The 17,439-nt window shown below is 32.0% G+C and overlaps 1 protein-coding gene across 2 annotated transcripts in view; it reads right to left on the reverse strand.

Moving 5' to 3' along the window:
- Positions 1–17,439, reverse strand: part of LOC120342502 (afadin-like) — a 53,160-nt gene that overhangs the window by 32,914 nt on the left and 2,807 nt on the right. For both annotated transcript variants that reach the window (XM_078112079.1, XM_039411362.2), the window contains exons 3-14: positions 13,268–13,377; positions 12,169–12,342; positions 11,608–11,725; positions 9,462–9,619; positions 7,861–7,981; positions 7,428–7,541; positions 5,902–6,033; positions 4,615–4,772; positions 2,439–2,576; positions 1,788–1,845; positions 1,431–1,516; positions 216–411 (exon numbers count right to left, since the gene is read on the reverse strand). In XM_078112079.1, coding sequence (XP_077968205.1) covers positions 216–411; positions 1,431–1,516; positions 1,788–1,845; positions 2,439–2,576; positions 4,615–4,772; positions 5,902–6,033; positions 7,428–7,541; positions 7,861–7,981; positions 9,462–9,619; positions 11,608–11,725; positions 12,169–12,342; positions 13,268–13,377 — 1,563 coding nt within the window. The remainder of the gene's footprint in view (positions 1–215; positions 412–1,430; positions 1,517–1,787; positions 1,846–2,438; positions 2,577–4,614; positions 4,773–5,901; positions 6,034–7,427; positions 7,542–7,860; positions 7,982–9,461; positions 9,620–11,607; positions 11,726–12,168; positions 12,343–13,267; positions 13,378–17,439) is intronic.

The following is a 17,439-nucleotide window of genomic DNA, read 5'->3' on the forward strand; positions in this document are numbered from 1 at the left end:
AGGCATAACTTGCTTTCAGGTAGAGTGAAAATGTATGTACAATTATTAAAATACTCCGTAATCCGGACTGAAGACACTACACTAATAACATACAAATTGAGAATGCCCAAAATAACATCACTTAAAATTCATTCGACACAAAACATTTCAAATTTTTTTTACGGTTTCAGAAAATTTAAACCTTTAAACGTTTAAAAATTTAAAATATAACCTACCTCCATTTCGTAGTTGAATAGTAGCTGGTAAAACCCTCACTGTATGAGTTGTTGGTGACATGTTCTTGGTATTTTTACGATGTTGTTGTTGTTGTTGTTGGTGGGCCACTGAGGACTGTTTACTTTGAGTGGAGGAGGTTGAGGAAGTTGCTCCTCGTGAGGAACTTGAGTAGGGATGATGATATTGTTGTTGATCCTGAATGACAAGATGAGTGAAATTTATTTCCGAAATCACTCACAGCAATATGTGGGAGCGATGGCATAGCGGTTAATAGCGATTGTGTTCAAATTCCTTGACCGACATAGCACCCATGGTATAAAAAATTGATCAAAAAATGTGGAACCCAAAAGATTTCGGTCATTCCAAAAATAGCGGCTCTTTACATGATACAAGATATAAGTGGCTGCTTATACAGGGCCTTGTTCAGAGAAAGAGTGTTGCGTAAAAAAGAGACGTCCATCAGAGAAAGCCAAAAATTAAAACTTATTTAGTCTGAATAATATTCTATTATTTTCTATATATATTTCATACTAAAATTTGATCAAATTATTGCAAACTCATAGAAATGAATTTGGTAAAGACATGTTTATTCCATTACAATTCAACTGTATACAAGTGAAAGAATCACAAGATGAATAATTCCACATTTCCTAATTTCCTCGAGAGATTCTAAACCTATATTGCTTGGAGTAGAGTATACCCAACTACTGCTCTTTTCTCTCCGCCTTCATATCAGTATATCCATGGCATACACCTCGACTGAAACAATAGTGACATCAATTTTATAGACTGCTTGTTTGCAGAACCCGACTATGGTCACACACAGCATTACATGATTACATTTGTGAAAATGGGACGCAAAGTCTTTGAATCACTAAATATTCCAAACTAACTAAATTGAATCCAGCCAGCAAGTCAATTCAAATGTTCCCAAACAGTCATGCGACATCGCCATTGTCGAAAATCTTCCTGGCTTTGATCAAAAACGACAAATATCTGGACACAGAAGCGTGTAAGAGAAATAAGGGTTCAGTTCAGTCAGCCTTGTATTAAAACAATATACATTCCTGAGCACTCTCAATAATAATAGCTGTTGCCAAGTATCCATGTCAAATATTATACCGGTATATTACTTTGCAAACTGCTCTATATCAAGCTTGTTAGCATGTAACGAAAAAACAGTGCAACAAAAAATAACTTATCAAATAACTTACATCTAATTGTCTTGGCAATGACGCTGACTTCTGACGATTGTCTGCTGCTCTGGCCTGCTGACTGCTACGTTGTTGTTGGTTTCTCTCTGAAAATAAAAATCAAAGGAAAAACATTCCAAGCATAAATAAGAGCCGATTAACGGGAAAAAATCATGGATAATCCCGGTTTAAATTTAACTACATTAATCCATATATGGTAAATTATGCATTAATCCTTCAGTCAATGAAAATATTAATGCTGTGTGAAACAATTTTGAATGATCAAGCATGATCAGTTGATAATATTTGTAGCATTTATCAGCAATTCATGCTTGGTTATGAGATGATAAAAACCGGTAAAAGGTAAAAAACACATACCTAGTCCCTTGTTTCGAGTTTGTGAATATGCTTGAATTTTTTTTCGAATCTGAGGCATCTGTTGTAATTTCAAAAGAATTTTAAATCACAACCAATTTTAATGATTGTTTCTCTAGTAACGTTACTTGTAGACACTTATTACTTATTGAGTAAAAGTTCTAACTCCATCAAATACTAGTTGAAGATAGAAAGATGGGCCAAGCCTTATTTCTGTGTTTTGAATAGGTCCTTATTTGAAGGTCAAATTGAATTTGATTCATATTCAAGGTTCGAAAAGTTCTTTTTCGAAAGATTTAGCAGATACAATCATATATACAAAGTGATTTCATATGTATTTTACCCAAATTATACACCCGAATTTGAATAATTTTAATTTGAATTAGTAGTGAAAAAGAGATGCATTTCAACAATAAAAATAGTAACTTTATTTTTTATACTCGATTTCACTTCAAACAAGGCTAAAGCAGTCACTGATAAGTAAGGACTTATTATTTTAGTGAGTCAGGGGAACTTCTGGCGTCGGCATTGCTTACCCAATTTATTACACCCTTGGTGAGGTGGCGGACATGGGATTTGAACCAGAGAATATTAACCGGCTATGACCACATAGTTAAGTCTAACGCGAGCATGTTAAATAAAATGCAAACATACCGATACTTTGTGACCAGGTTCACAATACACAAGATTCTTATCTCTGCCTATCCTGATAACAGATTCATGAGATAACATTGTTGTTTCTTCGATCGAATGTCCGTCGACAAATACTCCTGACCTATTTTGTGGTGTCACCTATAAATAAATGTTTCACTGTTTTCAACAGAAAAATACAATTTTATCGATAAAATACATTATACATACGTTCACTTTGATTCACACAGTGGCAAGTCTTAGAAAGGACTAAAATTGACAAAATATACCTCACGAAATAATTTTTCGTATATGGATCATTGTATATTTAATAAGTTTAGATTTAGAAATAGCAGTTGATATCGGCAGTGATTTGCGGTTGTTTCTCTATTTTAAAATTTGTCAGAAATTAAATAAAGGCATCTTTGGCCACACTGTAACATTTTAATTGTTTAAGCTGATAATTTTTTAAATGAAACTCTTCTGCATTATTTTTAGAATCATAGATATATTTTGTATATAAATCACATTAGGGAAAAATAATGTCACAGTGCTAAGTCAGAAAAAAACAAAAAAAAAAATGATACAATGTTGAACAAACTGACAAGATAAAGTTTAATTAAAAATAAGAGTATATCATATAAATTTTTGTTTAGTACAGGGTGTCCATAAAGTCCTTTTACAATTTCAATTTCGCTATGAAGCCAGTTCTCAATATATCATCAGCCAGCCAGGTTTGTTGTTTTTTAATCAATGATTGCCAAAGTATTTTTATTTCATTTAATACATCTGTGAGGGCCAAAACAATAAATGGTATCGATAAATTTCCTTTGCGATTTTGAAAAATTGTAAGACTTTATGGAAAGCCTATAGTTCTTCTAACACATATTTATAAGGAGCAACCTCTGATATAACTCCTGTAATGAATCCCTCAAAAATCAAATCGACTTATCAAACTAAAACACATTTGTCTTGTCTCTATACAATTTTAAGTCAGAAATACACTTTTTCAACAGAATGACATTTGACTAGTTTATAGAAATAAAATTCAACAAAGCACTAACTAAATTTCACAACTGAGAATAATTTTTGAAAAATACATCAAAATGACATCCAAAACTTTCAAGATAAATAAAACGGCCAACATATCTTAAAGTTGCTTGCCCAAACTGTATCGAAAGCCAACTAACTAAATTACCTAATTAGTAAAGCTAATTAAACTCTAATTAATAACCATATAATTACATGTCTAACAACTAGTGACATCATTTTTTTGCTATTTCAACGTTAACGTATTTTGTTAACGTATTTCAGCATTAATCGGTTACATGAGATGAAATCTAGTAACTGAGCGTTTGCAGTCGCATTGCCTCAGGCAATTTGAAAATTTTAAATTTGTGTGAAATAAGCGATTTGTGTTTTATTTTGCGTAAACAAAACTTAAAACATCAAAATACTAAATATTACTAATATTCTATTTTTATTTTTTTGTGGTTGCCCAGAGCGATCAACAGCTATTATTTATTATTGTTTTAAGGATTTGACAAAAAAATTAAAAACTGTACGCTAATTGGAATAAATAGTAAGTAGACTTAGGGTATAATGACCATAGACGATTAAATTTTTGCTTTGCGTCATAATAGGAAATAAAATGGTACAAAATCGTTTGGCAATTTGAAACCTTTTTTGTATATATTTTATGTGATAGAATTTGAGATATGAATAACTTTCATTTTAGTATCATCCAGACGTGTTACAAAATTTTTATTCGTTTCCACGTGCTTGTCACTCCAAACAAGATCCTTATAAATAGTAGAAGTATTGGAATGACTGGAGTCCATTACCTGCCCATCTAATTTTTTTACACTCACGCTGAAGTGAGAGACATGAACTTGATATTCTTAACCTGCCAAAACTGGACAATCTTGTATACATCCTAAATACATCCTAAAATAATATTTTCAAATTGGGAGTATTGAAATTAGGCAATGTTCAACAAACAACACAAGCCAATGTATATTCAAGGAATTTGTTTAGGAAAAATTGATCCTTGGTCAGGTTGTGAGACTTCATTTCCCCAAAATTATTTTTAAATGAAACAATTCTAAATTATAACTAAAATCAAGAATACGAAATATCAAAATTCCAAAAAAATATTGATATTCAAATTCGTACATCCCAGATTCACAACTACACTTACTGTAACGACGCCATCCATATTTGTGACAACACAATGTGACGGGGCAATATCATTCCGATGTTGTAATTCAATGAAAGGTCCATATGCTGCTCTCCTTCGATCGCTGCCAATCTCTGTTACATTCGGGGATATAACATGCTCCTTATACTGAGTTGATGCTGAAAAGAATTGAAATAATAGATTTATATTACTATAATTATTCAGCCATAAATTGTGTTTTTGCAGGAATAACTATCGGTACTTCTTTTTCTCTTCTGTATGTCTGTGTATCTGTATGCTTATAATGTGCACATGCTGTGAAACGTTACAGAAATATATTTGTGTCAGTCCGCAACAAGACTCTGACAATATTTTATACAGACAATAATAATTTTTTGCATTTAGGTTTGACTAACATTATTATTGTCTGTCTGTAATATAACTATTAAAAAAGAATTCCAGGGTGGGTGTCATAAAGTTAAATGTGAAAGTGAAGATTAGTTGTATCAAATATAAACAATTTTGAATGTATTTAAATATTCGACTTGCTTTCGACATTCCTGGATAGTAGTTAGCAATATTACAAAAGAACAACTATCTTCTCTGCTATTATTGTGATCATAATTTAGTCTATTCGATGCCCAAGGCATTGTAATAAACTTGTATCCCATAATAAAACAACGAAAACAAAGTTACCAAATACACACCACAGCTCTTAGTGGCTTTGTAATAGAATTTTTATAAATCATGATATGAACATGCATGGTCAAAGTCAGATCTAGTTTCAAATAACATCAAGCTTGATAAACTATTACAGTGATAAGCAATGAAATACATATTCAAAGAATATAATGTTTCTTGCAAATTTATTATTCGCTTTTCATCACACTTGATCTAGCTTGTGTGTCTTCTTCTACCAACCTCTGGATTTTCTCTTCGCAAAAATGATCGCCTATTTTTTTATCCCTGGGTGAAGGGAAGGCCGACAAAAGACCTAAGGTTAGACTTAATCATATGGTGAACCACTGCCTCTCATCTGGTTACCAGTCTATGTTGAGGATGGGAACAGTTATTAATTTCAGGCGCTTGGACTTGTTGGTAGAGAAATCATAAATAATCAATCAGCGATTACATGAACAACCCTATTTTGAGAAAAATCTCATACACTAATTTTCTCCCGTGGATTCAAACCTGTGAATATTCGCAGGCAAAGCTTATTGCAAACACCTAGCACTGCGTATTAAGTGTCACGGCTTGTAATGAAATGTGTAATCAGGTAACAATATTCGTAAACTGTCTATAACTTACAGGTAGATAACTCTAAAAACTTGGGAACATTGTCGTTTGAATTCCCAACTTCCCCGTTGACTTGATTCTCTGATGGTGATGTAACCGGTTGTTGTGCTTGTGTCTTTTTTTTGTTTTTGGATGATTTTTTATCTGAATATAATCAGAAATATTAAAAGCAGCTAGATATTACTTATACATATCTTGTTATTGTCCCATTACTGTTACGCATTATAGTTTATTCAAAAACTGTGAAAATGGCATTACGAGTTGCACTTATCCCCAGCTGGGCTATTCCGAGTGACTCTACGAGACAATTCGGAATTTTGGATATATTTGCAATATATTTTTACATTGCCAGCAACAGTTTCGTATCATCGTCCCATCAGTTGCTTTACGGGGTTTGAACAAAACTGCACAAAATTTACACCAAGGACTCACTTAGTGGACATAAAATATATGTACTAAAATATAACATGACACTGGGGGACGACAAGTCAACCATGCAATGACGTTTCATTGTGCTGTAAATTTTCGTGTCATACAGCGGCAGCCCATAATATTTTTTGATGCAATAACTGAAGGACGACCCCTCTATGTGTCACTCAATCTATTCAATGTAACATTGTAGATTCATAACAATAATGTGCACGTTGTATGTGTCTCTATGAGACAGGACACTTTGGGACATTTATCCACTATGGAACAGTGGCCACTACCATCTCTTGAAAGTCTGGTAATACATCGTTAAATAGTTGAAGACGTGTCCTACAGTACTGCAAACACTTAAGCTTTATCAACTTAAGTCCAGTGCATCTATTTGAATTGAAATAACTGTACCAGACAATCAAACACTTCATGTTACAGTCATCACAAAACATGTCGATTAGATCAAAATTTCTACACTTCAGACCACTTTATGTGAATCATACAAAAACTGGATGAGATTTCAACTTTTTCTGTGAAATAAATGCTACCCAATAAAAATTCAAAAATCCTTTGCCACAAAAAACACAAAACAATTACTTACATTAGACTTTTATAAAATTGACGAAAATTCCACAGTCGCTTAGAATGGCCCAGTTATGTTACTTTTAAAAATTAAACAAATAACAGAAAGGAAGAAATAAAGAGATCCAAATTGCATTACTGAGAAAATACATTTGTTTTATTAAATTTATAGTAATACAAGTTATGTGGAATGAGATTCCACGAGCTAATTGAACACAGGGATAGTGATTGACATGATGCATGGTTAATGTTGGCTTATCCCCTTCAATGATAAACAGTGTTCTTCATATCATCTACTGATAAAGGCCACAAATTCTGCTGTTATCAAGTTATGCTTTGAATTTGAGCATATAAAGTCATGGCCAACAACACTTTGAATTTGAAATATGTTCGATAAATTAGAGGTAGCACAGGTTAAAAGACCTGAGTTAACCCCACCCTGCCACCCATGTTCAAAATAAATCTTGTCGTACAAAATAATTTGAAAACTTATCTTGAAAATTAGAATATAAAACCAATTGTAAAAGATTTATTACCAGATTCTGAAGGCTTTTCTGAAGCGCTGACGTGACTTGAAGGGGGAGATGAACTTTTCTTGGAATTTTTGCTGTGGTCTATGTCTTTATGACGAAGTTGAATAACTAAGGTTCCTGAAAAAAATGGGACATACTAGATTCAATTTGTTATCAAATTTTCAATGATTACTGCGAATTTCTCTGTTGAACTAGATCAAATATAATACATATAAATACTCGATATACAGGAAAATTTAAAGATTTTTATAAAATTCTTTCTAGCAATTCCATCAAATTAACTTGAACTGAAAATACTTTTTCCTTTTTTTTTTTTTTGCATAATCAAATAACTGATTAATCATACAGCAAAGCGTCTACACATACAATTTTGCTGATATAAAATTAAGAAATTGAACATTTCACTGTTTTTTTATATTGAATTTTATCCCCTTACCTTCGTGGGGTCGCCAATTCTGCTCGATATCAAGAGGACACATTGGATCCGTCAGGATGGTTTCTCTGCCCCAACCTTCATTCAACATTTCTTCTGGTTTAGAGTTCGGTGGTCCAACCACCTAGAACATTAAATTGAAGTGATTATAAAGGTGATTTACTCTCAGTGGGCTGACCAGTGTTCAATTACTGGTTGCACGGACTTGTGCATAAGAAATGACATTTTTTATATTATATAAACAGTACTCTCGTTGTGTGTGTACCAGGTTAGGGTTAGACCATAATTTTATTCCAATTTTCCTTATTTTGATTCTATTACGAGTTCAGGAACTGTCTGTGTTAGCCAAGTGAATACACCCCCAGCCCATAGGTTTCAGTCCCTTCACACAACTTGATGTAAAGTAGGCGAACAAAATTAGTCCATATTGGTACACACTCTTCATGAGCGCCATTAAATCAATCCAAAGATACATATGCTTGTGTAATATTTAATATTTAAACAGTGAGTAAATACGATATGAGCTAAATTGCCAAAGGCCTCAACATGTATAGTTAGGTTGTAGTCCAAGTCAAAGTCTAGCACTTTTTTCATCGATATTAGAGTCAGCGTCGTCATTTTAAACTTCCCAGGGGTCAAGAATCAACGCCAGAGTCAAAATTTAAATTCTTCGGGAGTCTGGAAGCATTTTTTCATATGGCCCTCCTCAGCCCTGATATTCAAGACTGCTGTCTCGAACTGAATATAAACCGTTTCACAATGTTTCCCAAATTTACTGATTTCTTTGATTAATTTTGCTATGGAACCCATCTATTTTCAGTCACTAAGTCCATGATTCCAATTAGAGAATTTTCAAAAGATTTCCAATTTCTCAACATTTACAGAATTTTGTTCTTAGTAATTTTCTTAGTAAATAACTCATGGTGGCATGGTTATACAAACTAAACAATCAAATGTTTCCTTATTGCTATTTATGACCTCAAACTGCATTTATATAGCTCTCTCGTGTTGTGAAACATTCAGACCTATTTCCTATTCCCAAGAATGCTACTTTATACTTTAACGAGTGCAATCAATTGGAAATTTGTGAGACCAACACTCTTTTAGCATTAACTCGAGATTTCAATCAATCAAGGGTACTAAGTAATAGAAATTTTATTGCAATTTTATATGGCACTAAAGTGCAGTAAAACACCACTTTCACAATGATATATTGCATTTATTCGAATGATGGCTGTTATTGCAATGGGTGTAGTACCAGTAATTTAGTGAATGATGACATTACGCATATGTCTATAATTATAATTTTGAATGTTTAGTCGGTACTCTAGTAGTGTATGTACCAGGTTAAGGTTAGGCCATCATTTTATTTCGATTTTCTATATTTTAGTTATATTACGAGTTCGGGGAATGTTTGTGTTAGCCAAGTAAATATACCCTCTGCCCATAGGGATCCGTCCCTTTCAACAACTTGATGTGAAGTGGGCGAACAAAATTGGTTACCTCCATACCACACATACTTCTGGAGCGTCGTTTAGTCCAAGATAGGATGATCAATGTTGAATAATATTACGTATATCTACCATTCTACCAATATTAATTACCTTAATTAGGAAGTAATCTTTAGGAGAGTCCTTTCCGAGGCCATACTTGTCCAGCGCATCTCTTATTACAGTAGATACATTGTCAGTCGGGAGCAAGAGAAGTGATTTGTATGGAATTTCTGGATTAATGCTGTCGCCGTAAACTTTGAGAATATTCGCTGAAAAGAAATTGTGATTATCACCATTGCAGAGAGAACTCTTATTGGACATAGTGAAAAAATGGATTTTTTTTCGTTTAATTGTTGTTGTTGTTTGTTGAATCTGTTGTTGTTGTTAAAAAAAACGCTAATGATCCAATCAATTTTAACTTGTCAGTACTTGAACATTGAAGCCGTAAAACGACTATCACTCTAATTCCTCCCATTTTCTATTTCTACACCATCCAAGGATGGTCAACACCGAATCCTAATCCTAATCAACTATTCCAACAGTATTTCGTAATATTATTTTAAATATTGAATATATATATTCTCAATTAGCACACATTCAACAGATAAGATTGAACTATCCAATGTGAATGTAAATAAAATGATTTGGTAATACAGAAAAGTAATATAAAAGTCGTTGTGATAGATTTTCTGTTTTTATAGTAGAATGAAGTCTATTATTTTTTGCCATAAGCATAAGATAATAAGTAATGAAAATGACAAATTTTCAAATAAAACTATTGCAAATTTTTTTCAAAATCAAGCATTTATTACATCAAATATAATAAATTCCGAATGTATTCAAATATTGGACCAATTTTGAAAATCCCTGAGTCCCTAACCTGACCTACAATGCCATGCATAACACAAGTAAACAGGCCATTCAATACATAAATATATATAGTGTCCATAAAGTCCTAAATTTTTTTTAAATTGCAAAGGGAAATTAACGATACCATTTATTGTTTTGGCCCTCACAGATGTATTGAATGAGGTAAAAATACTTGAACAATTACTGATTGAAAAATAACAAACCTGGTTAAGATATATTGAGAACTGAATTCATAGAAAAAATTGAAACTATAAAGGGACTTTATGGACACCCTATATATTACAAATACTCTATATTAGCGAGAAGTGCTTGACATTGACATCTTCTAATGTTTTAAAAGCAAATTGCGTTAACCACAAAATTCATGGAAGATTGCATTTAGGTTTATGGGTGAATGCTTTTTACCATACTACAAAACCTCAAAGTAATAATGTCATCGTTTGAAAAAATTTCAGCCAATGACGTAATGTTTGAGACAATAGACATTGTACGTTATTTGTTTAAGAGATGTACATTGAAATTCCTTTCATAATTTACTGAATATAATGTTCCACAAATGAATCATAGATAACCGAGCCTGATATTAGTTTACAATTTTTATAGCCTACTGTGACATAATAATTGAAAATCCAGATATCCAAATAAGGTATACTAATGAGTGACAAATGTAAAATGTCATATAAAAGTGTTTCCATACATTGAATAATAGAACTTCAACTTTTGGGTAAAATATTGGATCACGTAGGACAAGAGAAGAACTTCAATTTGAAATCAAAAATATTTTTTTTGTTATTCTCAAATATAATTCATCAAAATGATTTGTATCTAATAACAGTTATATTCAGTAGTGTGCTAAAAATATTCACTTTAGCCTGCCTATTATAACATGAAAAAGAATTTTAATGGGAGAATTGTCTGAATCAGTAACCACATTCAAGTCAATCAGAGCATGAGAAGTTCTGGTGAACATGTAAAGATTGAAGACCATAAATTTATACAACAAAAATTTTTGTTAAAAAGAATTGAATTAGGTAAATAAAAAATACTGAGTGGTTCAATCAATGATGTCTTGCACAGTACTTTCACAAATTTTATTCTTTTACAGTTTGTCTGACAAAAACCAGACTTTCCCAAACAAGTACCACATTGTTATTACTGAATAAAATTGTGAAATTGTGATTCAACACAAGGCCTTTGAAGCACTCCAAATAGCTGTTTTAATTCTTGCAGAGACAAAATATGTACATTTGAGAATATGAAAGTTAATAGGCTTTTCAATCAGATCGAAATTTTTTTAAATATTTGGTATTTCAAAGACTAATTTCCGACAGACTCCCTAAATAATATAGTTTAGTTAAAAACATAACTAGGCTATTCAACAATGTACCTCCTCGTTTTTGCAATTTTTGTTCCCGTCGTTTTTTCATTACAGCTTCTGGATTAGAAACAGTTCTTGTGAACGTTGATTCAGGTACTTGGCTGTATAGATGTTTTACTGTGTAAATCTGAAAAATATAATTAAAACAAAAAATTATCTTCTGGACACAGAGGTGAAACAGACGCGAATCGTAATACGACCAAATAGAGTGATGAGTTACTGAAAAGCAATTAATTTGTGTATGCAGTTCAATAAACCTTGGTATGCACATTAAAGATCAATAATATACAGAGAATCTCCGCAAGATTTAAAATACATTAAGGTGTTTTACTAAGTACAATATTATAATACTTAAAAAAAGAATGAATGTATATGAAGTTTAAATTAACGTCTAGCATTATCATTTTATTACTTGAGTGACAAAGGTTTTCATGCAAATTTGAAAATATACGAGCAATAAATAGTATTCTTGAAAATTTGAAAGCAGATAATCCAAGTGAAAAATAAATCGTTCGCCCTTTGAAAGAACCAAACAATTCTGATCAAACAGTTACACTTGAATTACATTACCTCTTGTTGTCTTGCATCAGTACTGCTGCTATCTTCAGTTGAAGAGCTATTATTCTTTTTTGAAGCCTTTTCTTGTTTCTTCTTTAATTTCTTTTCCTTTTTTGTTAAATTACGGGTTAATTTGAACGAGGAATCCTCGTTGTTTGGTCCGACAAACTGATCCATCAACCTGACCTGAAAAATTATGACAAAGGTTGCTTGCCAGGAAAAAGTGAATTTATGCATCATTGAACATGTGACTTGTTGTTACTGACAACAGAATAACTAATTATACCAAATTTTGTATACAAGTTTTGATGTGTACATGAGAGAATAAAATATGCATTTTATGAATAATGCAATTCAGAATAATATATAATATAACATATCCAATATTCAAGAATATATTTGAATATATTTGAGGCAAGTAATTATTGAGGTTTGGTCATTCTCATCTGAAGCCATTGATGAACAAAACCAAATAATGTACTAATCAGAATACATTCTGAAATAATATTTTTGAGTACAAAAATTTGAATATTTTCTGAATCGGATCATGTTCAAAAAAAGACTAGAAATAACTATATATATATTCGATGAGTGGCCTTCTAAAAAAAAGCAAAAAGTTGCAAATAAACAGTGATTTAGTTGATTTCCAATTTTTAGATTTTTTTGTCTTCAATTGTTCCAAACGATAATATTTTAGGTTGAATAATCTAAATTATTCCCAAAATCAGACATTTGAACCCAAATTTTTTCATCACGCGCTTTATACAACCCTCACTCTGAAATAGACTAAGTCTAAATGCTTTGCAGCTGGGTACGAATTCATTGAATCATTTTGGACATCTGAAGCATTCAGTTTCTGTGCATTTCTGTAAAAGATTTGGCGATCCAGAAGTGTATTTACCTATATAGAGGTAACAAATTGTGTTCACCTACTTTACAAGTTGTGTAAAGGTACTGAAACCTATGGGCAGGGGGTATATTCACTTGGCTAAAACAGACAGTCCCCGAACTCTAAGAACTAAACTGAGGAAAATTGGAATAAAATTATGGCCCAACCCTAATTAGGTACACACACTACGGGAGTACCTGAGATTTTCTATAAAATACTCACTGGTGCTTTGTCATCAACATTGTGCAATAGAAACCTTCCTTCTCGATCATCTTTTACCCAACTAAGTTGCACCAATAATGGTTTTTCCTTGTCTTTTAATTGTCTCATTTCTGAAAAAAATTTAAGCGTTACATAACATTGCATCTATGTAAGCCTTTGGCATATTATGTGTGAGTAACAGTTTAAGCAAACACGAATTTATGACTTGTGTTATAATACCTTGCATTATCGTAATGATAAACGTAGTAACGTAGTTTAGTAACGATCTAATAAGTTCAAATTATAAAAAATATCTAAAATAAGTTTGTCATACTGAATTACTCCTGATTCTGAAGACAATAAGGGAACAACTCTACTTGAAATAAAAAATATTGTTTTGAGCTAATTGGAAAATTTTAATTTTAAATCGTCATATTTTTATCTGTTTGATAATATATACCATTGGCTAAAATTTTGAGTATATAGTTACTATATTCTGATAAAAATTGGTTTGGTGTGATTATTTGATTTCATGCATTACAGAGAAACAAAAGTTCATGCAATTCATACAAAAAAATTCATATTTTGGAGAACAATGCAAAAAGAAGTCAGCAATTGATAGTTTAATTAACAAAGCAACCTAGCAGAAAATGACTTTGTTCACAATAGCTATGCTGAATGCTTGTGAAGTTGGAAACGAGGTCTAATAATTGAGTCTACCAGATGAAAATGGAGGGGAGGATAATTGTGATACTAAACGAAAATTACGGTAGTTACGAGGTAAGGCTAAAAAGAAACGGGACTGACGTCACAGATTGCGCAACATGATTTACCACCGGTAATCAGCACTTTTACAGTGTGGCGTAATATGTGTTCTTTGTTTAACAGCTGTTTTGACACAATATCGCAATTATTTTTGCTTTTTAGGATCCATAGGTGAATGTGATTAATTGCTTGTTGAAAAAAAATTGCTTTGCGACATCTGATTGAGTTTTTGGGCAATAGGGGGTTCAATTGCAGAATGACGATTGAGCGAAGAATTAACATTAAATTTTGTGTCAAACTCGCAAAAAACGGCAAATGAGACTTTGAAGATGTTGCGTGATGTTTATGGAGATTTTTCCATGTCCAGAACAAGAGTTTTTAAATGGCACAAGCGATTTGTGGAAGGCAGGGAAGATGTTGAGAATGATCCAAAGTCAGGGAGGCCCTGCACTTCCACAACTGATACCAACATCAAAAAGGTTCGGCAGTTGGTTCGCAGTGACCGTCGCTTAACAATTCGCGTCATTGCCAAAGAAATTGGGATGGACAAAGAAACGGTCCGCACCATTTTGGTTGACACTTTGGGAATGCGAAAGGTGTATGCCAAAATGATGCCAAAGGCTCTTGAGTTGACTGAGGAGCAGAAAGCTCAACGATTGAATACATGCCGAGTCGACATGCATTTTTCCAAGTTTGACACAAAATTTAATGTTAATTCTTTGCTCAATCGTCATTCTGCAATTGAACCCCCTATCGCCAAAAAACTCAATCAGACCTCGCACAGCATTTTTTTTCAACAAGCAATTTATCACATTCACTTATGGCTCTTGAAAAGCAAAAATAATTGCAATATTGTGTCAAAACAACCGTTAAACAAAGAACACATGTTACGCCACACTGCAAAAGTGTTGATTACCGATGGTTAATCGTATTGCACAATCTGTGACGTCAGTCCCGTTTCATTTTAGCCATTAAACTCGTATTAAAGAAAGTAAAGGAGGGAATCAATGTATAAACCGAATTCCTTGAGTTTAGTTGTGTATAAGAATGGTAATATAGGAGCCCATAAAAGCAATCGATGTCGATATCGTAATTGTGATATATATTACTTCAGACACATTACTCACGGAAGCCACTAGTGGTTAGACTCAACTCTTATTGTGTCACATGGTAACATCTCGAATTTAAATCTCATGTCTACCAGTGGCTGCTAATACAGAGCCTTGTTCAGACCAAACATTGTATAAATATGTCATATAAAAAAAACAGTAATTGTTTTTTAATTCGAAAAAAAAAATTTGAATATACCATCAATGTCCCTATTTAGATAATTTTATTGACTTGGAATGTGCTATCAGAATACTATCACACTATTTGTTATCAATTAAAGTTGGATACAACCTGTTGACCGTACTTCAGACCACTCGAAATTCCTCAAATAACAAATCAAATATCATTAACACTCTCTAATAGTGGCCAGAAATTTTACCTTTGGATATACATGGCATAGTAATGATAGTACCGTATGTACTTCGAATATGAAATTTCAATTGCGAAACATCGGAAAAACAAATTTTATAAGTGCAAATTTAGTAACAAGTTAAAATACGCAAACAATTCTAATATTTTTGCAACAAAAAAGTCACAATTTTAAATCCCCTATTTACAATATTTTGGGCATTCCTTCCCATTATCTGACATAACATTATCCAAATTTAAATTTTATCAATACCAATAATGACTAGATTCAAAGTTGCAATTACGGCATGCAGTCAATGTTGCATTACACACAAATAAACATATACAATATCTAAATTAGAATTGGAGTCGGATTACCATACTCTCTATTAAAAAATCAATTTGTAATTAGGATTTGGATAAAGTTCAGATTCAGTTTTCATTTTCAAAGCACAGCAGATCAATTAATGCAGTCAAAAATAAACTCATTATTTAAAAAGGTGAGATGACAGAGGGAATTAAATTGTAACTATGACATTTCTGTTCAAAACGTACAAAGTAAAAGTATATATGGTAACTTATAAATTATTATAAAGCATCTGCCAGACAGCTAAATAAAATTTGTTTGTAAATAGCATTTATGCTTATTCAAAACCAGCTAGCAATTCTGAGTCAAGTTTGTGATAAAACAAGTGCGAATGATAAAATAATATTTAGGTAATCTTCAATGTTTTTTGAACTCAAGACTTATATATATAATCAAAGTCACATATATAATATTATCAAATGAACATTGTATTCCATTGAAGCATTTGCTCTCAACTATTTGGTATTGTATTTACAATATATCGACATAAATGTTAAACAAGTCAATATTGACATACAAAATATTCTAAGTAATATAATATTGTGTATTCTGCCCTTCAAAACAAGGCGTTTCCCCGTTCCCATCCATGACTATAAATCACCAATAAATCATCTTTAATTTAACTTGGCATAGAGATAATAAATGCACCCCAAGGCACATTCAATTCAGAACCCATAATTGCCTAGAGGCGATTTTTAATCGTGAGAAAGATGGCTCAAACTGAAACATTGATAATCAAATATACAAAGTAAATATCTCTATCATTTATAACTGCATATTTTTACCACTGTGAAAATTTTCCAAATGTATATAAGAGAAATGTGTGCAAGTACTCGAAGAAAAAAGTACCTCATAATTGAAATAGTCAAAAAATTTTCCATGAAATTCAATATCATATTGTTATATATATAGAACCTCGCATGATTGCAAATAAAAATAAATGTTGTTGAAATATTTCATTTCCAACTAGGAACTCCAGGGACAATTCTAACTCTGGAATTCTTACAGAATACTATTTGAATGTAGGTATTTCTATCATTTATAACTGCAGATTTGTGAAAATTTCCAATTGTATATAAGAGAAATGTGTGCAAGTACTCGAAGAAAAAAATACCTCATAATTAAAATAATCAAAAATTTGCATGAAATTCAATATCATATTGTTATTATAGAACCTCACATGATTGTAAATAGAAATAAATGTTGTTGAAATATTTCATTTCCAACTAGGAACTCCAGGGACAGTTCTAACTCTGGAATTCTTACAGAATACTATTTGAATGTAGGTACTAAAATCTACAACTGACAGAGACAAGAAATTGGATAGAAGTGATAGTTTAATTAAGAGAACAAGATTGCCACTATCCATATGCAAATTTACAGATGTTTCTAGATTTTAAACAATATATAAAATTAGTTAATATATTGCAGAATTAGGAATGCCTGAACAAGTCTTTATAAAAAAAAATGCAAGTATTTATTAATGGTTTTAACTTTCAGGATTTGCAAAAAAATTCAGTATTCTGACAATTACTGACAGAAACACAACTACTAATACTTGAATTATATTCAAATTACAAATTCATTCCACACTATTCCACTT

The sequence above is a fragment of the Styela clava genome, chromosome 1 (genome assembly GCF_964204865.1).
Source record: "Styela clava chromosome 1, kaStyClav1.hap1.2, whole genome shotgun sequence".
In the NCBI taxonomy this organism is placed as follows: domain Eukaryota; kingdom Metazoa; phylum Chordata; class Ascidiacea; order Stolidobranchia; family Styelidae; genus Styela; species Styela clava.